The following is a 12,068-nucleotide window of genomic DNA, read 5'->3' as shown; positions in this document are numbered from 1 at the left end:
GAATATTATTATTTTTAATATACTTTTTATTTTTACATTCTCATATATATTTATTCTTTATTATTATATCGTAAGCTTATAGTATTTACCGAAGAAACATATGGTCACATTTCTTGGTATGTTGGTAACTATTTTTGTGAGGATTCATCTTTACATAGAAGTATGTATCAGGTCAACATCCATTGTTTCCGGAACGTATTGTTAGTATCGAACATCTGCTAGTGTTAGAGGAACTAGGTGTACCGACCCGTCTATCGGTGAGTTATTGTTGTCCAGACAAGGGGTCATTTCATTACAAATGTAGCGACCCTCTCACCCAATAACATGTTTCCCGAGAAAATCATTATGCTACCCTCTCCCAAAAATGATAAGATTTCTGGACACTTGCTTGACCGTCCGCCGCTATACAGTCAGTGTGTCACAGTCTTCGTATTGTACACATACACATTTTGCCTTCGCTCTCTCCGTGTTTTTCAAAGTCATCACGCGTTTAATTCACCGTTCATTCAATATTATTTACACTTTGTGAGTTTACCAGTTTTTATTTCGATTTTACATTAAACATTTTAATTATGTTTCAATGCGATAAGTGTCCATCGAAATTTAACCGGAAGGACAATTTAAACAGACATATAAAAAAGCATGACGGCTTACGTTTTACATGCTCTGTATGTGCTAAAACATTAAGTGATAAATCTCATCTTAACAGACATTTGAAAAATATTCATGGTGTGTATATTTATTTTTATTATTTATTTTTCTAATCATTCAATATTATTTTATATCTTATATTTTTTCCAAGGTATCGTTAATGCACCACTGCATCTCAATACTCCGAAGATTATTCAACCCGTACAACAAGGCGTTATACAGATTGCTCCGCAAATTTTCGTGCCAGATACTCCAGCTGGCGCTTCGAATACATCGGTTGCTCCGCAGATTTTCATACATGATACACCAACCGGTACTTCGAATACATCGGACGTAGATTCTCTATCCGATAATATTTGTATGGCTGTGTTGGATGAATACGAAAACCGAGACTTACTGGATGATATAACAGGTTAGTTTATTTTTAATAATATATGCAGTGTATAGTTTTTCAAAGATCAATATAAATCATAAAATCTTAGTTTAAACCTTATCAAACAGCCTGTGAAGCGATCAATGGTATAATAGTTGGAGTATTCCGGCATTGTATCGATCGATTCACTCGTCTCATCCTATAAGGTATTAGTTTATAAATCATAAAATCTTAGTTTAAATCTTATCAAACAGCCTGTGAAGCGATCAATGGTATAATAGTTGGAGTATTCCGGCATTGTATCGATCGATTCACTCGTCTCATCCTATAAGGTATTAGTTTATAAATCATAAAATCTTAGTTTAAATCTTATCAAACAGCCTGTGAAGCGATCAATGGTATAATAGTTGGAGTATTCCGGCATTGTATCGATCGATTCACTCGTCTCATCCTATAAGGTATTAGTTTATAAATCATAAAATCTTAGTTTAAATCTTATCAAACAGCCTGTGAAGCGATCAATGGTATAATAGTTGGAGTATTCCGGCATTGTATCGATCGATTCACTCGTCTCATCCTATAAGGTATTAGTTTCGGCATTGCACTGGTTGTCAGTCCGTTTTGTAGATTTTCTTTTTACAACGCTATTTTTATTATATGATAACATTTTTATAACACCGTAGTTATATCGTTAGATTTTTTTTCTATTTTTTAAGATTCTTATACAACTACGGGTATTCACGGTAAACACGTCTCTACAGCCAACACAGTGTCGGCTGCTAAGGCAAAGAAGGCGCGTATAAACTTGGTGCAGTCCCACGGGTTCAAAGAAATCTCATCATCGATGGGTAGGATAATTGTGTGGCATTATGCCAGAAATATTACCAATGTTCATAATTATAACGAATTTCTCCACTTACTTAAGCCCGATTTAATAGACTTATTGAAAATACGTGTGCTACAAGGTCCAATTAAATTTAATTTAAAACTTGAGGCAACGTATAGCCGCCCAAACGTTCCCAATTCGTCGGAGAATAGGGCTTTTAAAACATCGGCAGTTGAAATTTTTATGGAGTCGGATATTGCGGGTATTATAGAGAGAGCGTTTATAAAGATAATAGGGGAAGAGGAAACATATAGGAGTAGAGGAAGTGGATTTAAATTGGACACTATAGACGGGTTGTTGGTGAGTGTATATAAATATACACCAATGAGTGGTTCATCATACATACAACTACCAGCGTTTATTGATGGTAAACGAGGCACCATCAACCCTCAAAACAGTGATCAGCAATGTTTTAAGTGGTCGATTCTTGCTAGACACGTGACGGGGGCGGCGGTATGTCGTGTTGGTAAAAATTACACTCAACACGAGGAAAAATATAATTTTGATGGCATTTCCTTCCCAACACCTCTGTCAGATATCGAAAAATTTGAAAAAAACAATAAAAAGGTGTCTGTAAATGTTTACGGACTTGAAAAAAAGTTCCAGCCGCCTCGAAAGTACCCGACGTATGATGTGTACCCGTTACGTTTATCCGATGAGGAGAAGGTCACCCATTTTGATCTGTTGCTGGTGTCAGACGACAACGGGTCGCATTATACATATATATCAAATTTTTCCCGGCTATTACGTGCTCAGAAAACAGCGCATACGGAAAGGGTTGTGTTTTGTAAACGTTGTTTTACCAGTTTTGATGATAGACGACACAAATACAAATTAAGTGGGCAGTCAGCGTTGAAGGAACACATTAAGATTTGTGGGGAGCATAAACCTATTTTACCTAAGATGCCGAAGGAGGGGGAGTGTGCTGAATTCAAGGCGTGGAGAAACACTCAAAGACACCCCCTTGTAATTTACGCAGATTTTGAAGCATTATTAGTGAAGGCGGAGGAGAAAAAAGGGGAGAACACGATAATTATACAGAAACACCACCCTATGAGCTATGGATTTTTGGTGAAGGCGAGTGATAACGTACCGGTGGCACTTTTGGAGGAGTATGATATACCGTCAGGGCCGGTAATATACAGAGGGGGTGAGGAGCATAAGGACGTGGCGAGACATTTTGTAGAGGCGATAATTGAAGTGAGTAGGAAAATTGAACGATTGATGAAGACGAACATGCCTATAACCATGACTGAGGGCGAAGAAAAAGCATATCAAGAGTGTAAGGAGTGTAATTTATGTAAATGCAGTTTAGCCGGGGGTGATAAAGTTAGAGATCATGATCATCTGACGGGCAAATTTAGGCAAACCTTGTGCTCGAGGTGTAACTTGGAGTTACAACAGCCTAAATTTGTCCCCGTATTTTTTCATAATCTGTCAAACTACGACTCGCACTTCATAATATCTGAACTTGGTTATGACACACAGGCTATAAACGTTATCCCGAACAGTGAAGAGAAATATATATCTTTCTCGAAATATATAAGTAGTACCTTCACTGTTCGGTTTATCGATACGTTCAGGTTTATGGCGTCGAGTTTATCGTCCCTGGCTAAAAATTTGATTACACCGGGTCTGGAGAACTTCCGTGAGACAGCTAAACATTTTGTCGCCGGAGATATGCCGCTCGTGACTCGTAAGGGGGTGTACCCTTACGAGTACACGGATAGTTGGGAGCGGCTGGAGGAAAGACGATTACCTAGGAAAAGAGAGTTTTATAGTACGTTGACGGAGACCGGTATTGAGGAGAAGGAGTTTGAGCATGCGAAGGAGGTCTGGGACCACTTCGGCTGTACGACGTTGGGGGAGTACAGCGATCTGTATCTTAAAATTGACGTGTTACTGCTGGCGGACGTCTTTGAGAATTTTCGAGACGTCTGTATGAAGACATATAATTTGGATGCAACACACTACTTCACCGCACCCGGGCTGAGCTTTGACGCAATGTTAAAATTTACAGGCCAAAAGTTGCAGTTGCTGATTGATTATGACATGTTGTTAATGTTTGAAAATGGTTAGTATTAAATATTATTAGAAAAAAAAAAAAAAAAAAATATATATATATATATATATATAATAATCTTATATATTTGTATAGGTATTCGTGGTGGATTGGTACAGGCAAGCATGAGGCACGCGAAGGCGAATAATATAAAGACCCCAGACTATGACAAGACTAAGGATAAATCGTGGTTGATATATCAGGACTGTAAATATATTTGTCTTTTTTAATTTTTTCAAACCTAAGCTCTAATCTTTTAACTTTATAGGTAATAATCTCTATGGTTGGGCTATGAGTGAGTACATGCCATACGGTGACTTCGACTGGGTTGAATCGAACTTGAACGGATTGAGTGAGATGTCACCAACGTCAGATAAGGGGCGAGTATACGAAGTCGACGTCTCATACCCACAACACCTACACGATCATCATAACGATCTACCTTTCCTACCACAAAATGGTATACCACCAGGCTCGAAAGTAAAAAAATTGATGGCAACGTTTCAACAGAAGAGAAATTATATTGTTCATTATAGGAACCTCCAGCAGGCAATTGAAAATGGGTTGATAGTTGATAAAGTAAATATTTTTATTTTAAAAGCTTTTAATCAGATTTATACATTTTTTCTTATTTTATAGGTGCATAGAGTTTTAGAGTTCAGTCAGTCTGCATGGTTGGCAGATTACATTAACTTAAACACTGAGATGAGGAAGAAGGCAAAGAATGACTTTGAGAAAGACTTTTTCAAATTAATGAATAACGCGGTATTTGGTATGTTACTTTATTTATTTAATTTAACTATTTTACTAACAGTTTTTTTTTTTTTATTATTTTCTAGGGAAGACTATGCAATCGAAAAGGAAGGAAATGAAGATGGAGTTAGTGTCCTGTGAGAGACGACTACAAAAACTTATTAATAATATGAGATTTAAGCATGCGATTAGATATAGCGAAAACCTGACCGCGGTCGCACTAGAAAACAAAATAATAAAATTTGATAAGCCTATATATATTGGTAAATATACTTTAAATTTAAGTATTATACAATTATTATATTAACACATTTATTTTTATATAGGATTTGCTGTACTTGACATTTCCAAGACGATGATGTACGATTATCATTATAATGTTATGAAGAAACATTATAATGATAATATCGAACTTATGTATACTGATACTGGTAAATATATTAAAACTAATTTCAATTATATACATAATATATTAATTATTATTTCAGATTCGTTGGTATATCTTATTAAAACTGAGGACTTTTATGCAGACTTGGCTGCTAATGCTAACCTGCTGGACCGGATGGACACTGCTAACCTGCCCAGTAACCATCCGTGTTATGTGGCAGGAAGGAAGAAGACCCCCGGTTACTTCTCCGATGAGGTAAACGGAAATGTTATTAGCGACTTCTGTGCGTTGAGAGCAAAATCCTACGCTTTCAACGTATATACTGGACCGGAGGACAGACTTGGTGGTGAAAAGATCAAGGCGAAGGGGATAAGAGGTCATGTGGTTAAAAACCACATGACTCTTGAGGATCATAGGAAGTGTCTGTTTGATGAAGAAGGATTAGAATTGTATAGGGAAAACATATCAATACGGTCATTCAACCACCAACTAATGACGATTAAGACCAAGAAGCTGACTTATAACAGCTATGACGACAAGAGGGTGGTGCTAGAAGATAAAGTGCACACATTAGCGCATGGCCATTATAGTATAGAGTAAGTTATCACAAACATATAGATATTTAAAATTTTTTACTAACATTTTTCTTATTTTTACAGGGAAGATGATTGGCCTGAATTAGATGAAGAAGGACAGAACTGGAACGAGGGAGAGAAAGGTTTAATGAGGGGCCTTCTACAATGCATAACATAATTTATAACCTATATATATATTTTTTTTTTTTTTTTAAATAGTTTTATTGTAAATATTACCATGTTATATAGTTTGTTATATATTGTAAATATTATCATGTTATATAATTATACTTGAGATAGATTAATGTATATATTTTTGTAAATGCAATACATAAAATTGAAATTATTGTAAATAATATGTATGTTTTATTAGTTTTAAGTTAGATTAGTATATTTCTTGTAAATAACATACCATTGTATATATATTTTTGTAAATGCAACACATAAAATTAAATTCAATACATAAAATTGAAATTAATGTAAATAATATGTATGTTTTATTAGTTTTAAGTTAGATTAGTATATTTCTTGTAAATAACATACCATTGTATATATATTTTTGTAAATGCAACACATAAAATTGAAATATTTGTAATTAATGTGTAACAGTATGTTTTTAAGTTAGATTAGGGTATAAACTTGTAGTTTTTTCATGTTTATAATGTGTAAATGTTAGACATTTAAGTTTTTTTTTTTTTTTTTCATATTAAATTATTATATAACTAAATAACCTGTAAATAACCTGAAAATACTTTATATCTGAAAATACTTTATGTCTGTAAATACTTTGTAAGTATCATGTAACATTAATTCTTTACATCTGTAAATACTTTGTAAATATCATGTAAAATCTTGTAACATTTTCTGTAAAATTATGTTTATATTCATTTTTTATTTTTATTTTTTTTGTTTTATGATTTGTTTTAATAATATATTTAATCATTTTTTTTTTCTGTTTCAGATCAAAAGAAAACAATATTAGTATATATTTAATTAAAAACCTTGTAAATGTTACCATATATAAATGTATGTATATATGATATATATGATAAAAAAAAAAAAAACAATGTTAAAATATGATAATATTATGTTTATTTAATATACTGTATACAATAACATTTTTAAGAATTATTTATAAACCATTTCCTTATAGCAAATACTTTATAGAATGTACATTGTTTTGGGTTAAATTCCATATGAAAAATACAGCAAGGTAGAGTTTCTTCATCACATATTTGGTCTAAACGTGGACATCCAAGGTCTTCAACGTTGATGACAGCGACTTGAGGTATAAATCCAATAAGGAGTTGTTTTTTCTGCTCACCTTTGACGTAAATGCATGTGAACTTTAATGAATTCAATATTCTACTTAGTTCTTCATACTCAATATCACCATATTCTATAGTTAGGTTATGATAGTTACGTTCTAGCCACTTATTAGTTTTTCGACTCTTGTTGTCCTGCATAGTTTTTGAATTTTTAAAAATCCAGTGCTGGCTCGCCCATGTTTCTGTGTCAACTATAGACAATTCTTTAATAAAATATTTATTGCATGCTCCAAGAACGCACTGCATGTCTGCGATAGCCGACGACATAATTACAGGTATATTTAATTTTTAACACTGACAGAGGATAACCAAACGCGTTGGCTTATACAGAACAACTAAAATTGTTTTCCAATACCACCTGAATCTACCCAACTATTTTATTCTGAACAAAATCAAGTTTTCTTAATATTTCGCCCTTCTATGATTACCAAACGTGAATTTAAATCTGAAATATATGTTCCATGATTCGGTAATGAATTTTCATCAAATAATCCGGTTATTCGATTTATTTCAGCTTTTAATTGGGCCACGTCGAGTCCCTGGATAGCGATTGCTGTACTAGTTTCAGCACAGTCATTAAATAGCTCTGACATACGATTTTCATAATTTAATAAAGACTTATTACTGGATTGAATATTATTTTCAAGCAATTGTATTTTTACATGAAGATTATCAATATTACTTTTTAAAGTTTCAATTTCTTTCTGTTGAAGTTTTACGTCATTTAGAATCGATTTGTTACTTGACTGAACATCTGATATAATTCTTTTAGTATCACTCGCCTGAGAACTACCGAACACGTTCATAGTTATAAAACGACTGACACTATTTTTTAACATTGCTTGTATTTATCCAACTATTATGCGTATTATCAAACCCCAACCACTTGACGTACATTTGATTCTGTTTTTTACGTATAATTTTTTCAATTAAATATTCGTTTGGGAAATTAGTTTTGTATATTTCTTCAGAGTAAAAACAACCTGCAATAGGTTTGCCCATATAATCTTGTAGTTGATAAGTAACGGGTAATGTTTTATTTATTTTGATAATCTCAAATATTTCTGTAGACCAGTTTGGTAGATATCCTTTTGTGAACACGCCCTTTTGTGTACTGATACGTACGTTATCGCCAACTTTGAATTTGATTTTTACAGTATTAATTTCACGATGTCTTATTACCACCGAAGCGGGGTTGGAATCTGCTTGTATCGGTGTCATTCCTATAGTCCTATGTCGTGAATTATTGTATTCATGAAGCAACTTTGATAAAATTGAAACCCATTCGTGTGACCCACGTGCAGTGAACTCCTTATACATTCTCCCTTTCAAAGTACGATTCATCCTTTCCGCTATACTCGCTTTTAGAATACTGAAAGTTGAATATTTATGTATGCCATACTTGCTCATCAAAGCGTCGAAAGTGGTGTTGTAAAATTCTTTTCCGTTATCGACTTGTAAAAGTTTTGGTGAACGATCGAGTAATATTTTTGACATCGCGCTAGTGACTTCTTTACCTGATTTAGACTTTAACGGTTTCGCCCAAGAAACTTTCGTAAAACAGTCAATTACAACCAAGATGTATTTGTAACCACCATTTACTTTTGAATATGGTATCATTTCAACCAAGTCGGCTTGCCATAAATCATTTTTTCCATAGACGTTAACTCTACGCCTAGGGAAATTTTTCCTTGCTGGTTTGTGAAGTTCGTTAGCTATTTCCCGTTTAGACATCAGGAACTCGTTTTATTAGTCCGGCCTCACGTAATTCGTCGAAAATCGATATTATTTCGTTAGAGACACTTGTATTGCCAGCTGCTTTTGACGCGAGAAGTAGACGTAATCGGTCGACCAACTCGTTTGGATCGTCCCAATACACTAAGTTATTTTTCTGTAATTTCATAGACAGCTCGCCACCCGAGGGGAATAATTTAATAATAATTGTTGAATATTTAGTGCCACCCTTTTTTATTTTATTTCCAACTGTAGATAAATGTACCGATGTTTGAGTTAATATAGATTTATATACCTCTAAATCGCTATCAGTAAAAATAAGTGGATTTTTTAAAAATAATAACTGATTAAGACCCGACGTAGATGGGTAAACAGTACCGTCAATAAGTATAGTATTTTCTAAGAATTTTACTTCTTTTTTACCCAAGATAATATGTCCGTTTGGAAGTTTTTTCGGGCCATAGATTTTATCCAAGTCTGTAGACTGAAACCAAATTTCAATTTCTTGTTGATTGTAGTCCGATATCGAGTTTTTTGATTTATTGTCAGTATTTTCTTTGTTCAATCGAGGTTTATTCGATATTTTAGTTAAAGGATCGATAATTGGTTTTAATGCCTGTGTCATTAATTGTTGAACATTATCCGAACCTGTTTTTAATGCGATATATTTACGCTTAATACTTTCCTTAGCTTTAACTAGCTCATCTAAAACAGTAGTTGCCTCCGTCATGACTGCGTTTTAAATGATTATATTTATTAATTGTAGCGTGTTATATAACTACATAAGTATCAAATCCAAAACGATAACGTCCGTTATCACGTTCGCTATCTTTACAAATAACAACAAATGTAAACCTGTCACGGTTCCAACATGTTATACAGAAATGTTTAAATTGTGTATATGACATATCGCCCGAACAGTGCTCGTTGTATACATGTTTTAAATTTGTTTCGTCCTGTTTAAATAATACTATTAAATTCGCGTTGTCACGTATCAACTGTTTTGGTACTTTTGAATAACTCTGGGCCAGATAGAATATATCTATTTTATTGTGGCGACCTCGAGAAAAATAATCTCTTATAACGTTTTGGTGTTCACCAATAACATCGTCCAAGATAAAAATCGAATTTGGTAAAACTTTCTCGGGTGGAATTACTTTATCATTCTCGAAAAAGGTAAAAATGTTCATACCGTCTATTCCATCAATAATACGTTTTAATAATTTATATTTAGGTTGTTCCAGCGTCTTGGAGTATATGTAAACGTTTTCAAATCGTAACCCATTTTCATCGACTAGTAGAAAATACATCAGATTGGTTTTACCACACCCCGAGCTGCCGAGTACCAATGACCTTATCGTATTTGGAAAAAGCTCTCCATGTCTCTGTTGAATTGTCTCTGGAGAATCAATATTATAAATTCGGAGTTTTTTCTCTTGTTCGATAAAGCGCATTTTTTTTTTAATTTTTCACTATAAATATAGGTGCTATGTTAGCGATAGCGTCACACGATGTCTCACGTTCGTAAGCGAAACAACAATAAAGGCTCCGGTCTTATTAACTCTGTTATAAATCATTTACCCGTGGAATTACATTTACCTGGTTATAGGTAAGTCACTACAATATATTATGACTAATAAGTCCGTTTTAAATTTTATGAATAATTGTTTTTAGATTTGCCGGTCCCGGAACCAAATTGAAACAAAGATTAGCACGAGGAGAACGTGGTATAAACAGACTTGACGAGTTGGCCAGAGCCCACGATATCGCATACGAAGAAAGTAATTTGCTAACTGATCGACATAGAGCAGACGAAGTATTAGAAAATCAGGCCTGGGAAGTGTTTAAATCTAAAAACACAGGTATCAAAGAAAAAGCGGCGTCTTGGCTAGTTACTACAGCTATGAAGGTCAAACGTAAGATCGGAGCTGGTTGCGGATTTAAACAAATGGTTTTGGCTGCTAAAAATTCCATCAAAAATAAAATGAACGAAAAAAACATAGTAAAATTAGTAAGAACATGTTTGTCAGCTGCAAAAAAATCTAAGAAATCTAAAAATAAGAAAACTAAAACACCAAGAATTATACCGATACCGAAAAAGGGTGGTGTTCTACCTTTAATTCCTATTTTTGCTGGTTTATCAGCATTAGGCGCGCTTACCGGTGGAGTAGGTAATATAGTAAAAGTCGTGAAAGAATTAAATTCTGGAAAAACCACACCTATTCATTTAGGCAAAGGATTATATCTTACTCCTCACAAGGGTAGTTCTTATAAAATCGTAAAAGGTAAAGGTTTATACCTAGCACCACACAAGGGCGGATCAGTTAAGAAATCTAGGTCAAAAAACTAATTTCTACGTTACCCGGTAGAGCGTTGTACGATTATGAGATTATAAAATACGTTGACATGTTGAAAATTCCTCATTTCATCGGTGTATTTGCTAGAGACAAGTTGCCTCGACGAGCAAAACGTCAAGAGTCAGCTGTAGTTAATTTAGACATCGAAAACGGTACAGGTACTCATTGGGTAGCGTATAAGAAAATCGGAAAACAAGTTAAATATTATGATAGTTATGGAAATTTAACGCCACCGCTAGAATTACAGAAATATTTCAACGGTTGCAATATCGAATATAACTACGAGAGACATCAGAAATATAACACAACAAACTGTGGGCACTTGTGTTTAAAATTTTTATCATGTACACTATAACGTTAACCGGTAACTCGAGCGAATTGTCATGTGACTTTTTTCCACCGATAGAAGTCAGTAAAAATGCTAAAATCTGTCTGTTAGGTTTTCAAACGAATAATTCTATTCCTAATGTAAACGAAAAGTGTAATAAAATATGTTTCATATACAATAATGACAATAATACGAATAGCGATAGCTATGTAATACCTACCGGCTCTTATGAGTTGAATGAAATTGAAGCGGCTATAAAACGTGTATTACATAATTCTGATACTTTATTCGAGTTGAGAGCAGATAATAATACATTAAAATGTACAATGTTTTGTAGCGAAACTGTAGATTTTCGCATGTCTAATAGTATAGGACAGTTGATGGGTTTTAAAAATCGTAAATATGCAGCTAATGTCAATCACGAATCAGATACGTTGGTCAATATTACCAAAACAAACTGTATATATATCGATTCAAACCTAGTTATGGGTTCATTCGTCAACGGTAAGCAGTGCCATACAATACACGAGTTTTATCCGAATGTACCTCCAGGCTATAAAATAATAGAGGTACCAACACATTTGGTTTTTTACTCACTTAATTCTACATCTATAACACACGCGAGTATAATTT

The 12,068-nt window shown here is 33.8% G+C and overlaps 2 protein-coding genes across 2 annotated transcripts; one reads left to right on the top strand and one right to left on the bottom strand.

Moving 5' to 3' along the window:
* The first annotated feature begins 4,486 nt into the window (after positions 1 to 4,486).
* Positions 4,487 to 5,913, top strand: LOC132947480 (uncharacterized). The gene is made up of 6 exons (XM_061017788.1): positions 4,487 to 4,551; positions 4,612 to 4,744; positions 4,812 to 4,988; positions 5,052 to 5,156; positions 5,214 to 5,709; positions 5,773 to 5,913. Exons 2-6 carry the CDS (start codon positions 4,678 to 4,680, stop codon positions 5,864 to 5,866), a joined length of 939 nt encoding a protein of 312 aa, XP_060873771.1. The 5' UTR covers positions 4,487 to 4,551; positions 4,612 to 4,677; the 3' UTR covers positions 5,867 to 5,913.
* Positions 5,914 to 7,408: 1,495 nt separating this feature from the next.
* Positions 7,409 to 8,750, bottom strand: LOC132947787 (uncharacterized). Its single transcript, XM_061018019.1, has 2 exons — positions 8,419 to 8,750; positions 7,409 to 7,805 (listed from the first exon to the last, which is right to left on the bottom strand). The coding sequence occupies exons 1-2, from the start codon at positions 8,748 to 8,750 to the stop codon at positions 7,409 to 7,411; spliced, it is 729 nt and encodes a 242-aa protein (XP_060874002.1).
* Between the last annotated feature and the right edge of the window lie 3,318 nt (positions 8,751 to 12,068).

Source organism: Metopolophium dirhodum, chromosome 6, assembly GCF_019925205.1.
Source record: "Metopolophium dirhodum isolate CAU chromosome 6, ASM1992520v1, whole genome shotgun sequence".
Classification (NCBI taxonomy): Eukaryota; Metazoa; Arthropoda; class Insecta; order Hemiptera; family Aphididae; genus Metopolophium; species Metopolophium dirhodum.
The sequence above is the reverse complement of the archived record's forward strand: the minus strand, read 5'-3'. Positions and strand labels throughout refer to the sequence as shown.

Excerpts from the sequence above, each read along its gene's own strand:
- LOC132947480 (XM_061017788.1), top strand. The coding sequence starts at position 4,678 with ATGAGGAAGAAGGCAAAGAATGACTTTGAGAAAGACTTTTTCAAATTA. Across the intron at positions 4,745-4,811 it reads AATGAATAACGCGGTATTTG|GGAAGACTATGCAATCGAAA; the intron begins GTATGTTACTTT and ends ATTATTTTCTAG. Across the intron at positions 5,710-5,772 it reads CATGGCCATTATAGTATAGA|GGAAGATGATTGGCCTGAAT; the intron begins GTAAGTTATCAC and ends TTATTTTTACAG.
- LOC132947787 (XM_061018019.1), bottom strand. The coding sequence starts at position 8,750 with ATGTCTAAACGGGAAATAGCTAACGAACTTCACAAACCAGCAAGGAAA. Across the intron at positions 7,806-8,418 it reads TTCGACGCTTTGATGAGCAA|TTCTCAGGCGAGTGATACTA; the intron begins GTATGGCATACA and ends CGTGTTCGGTAG.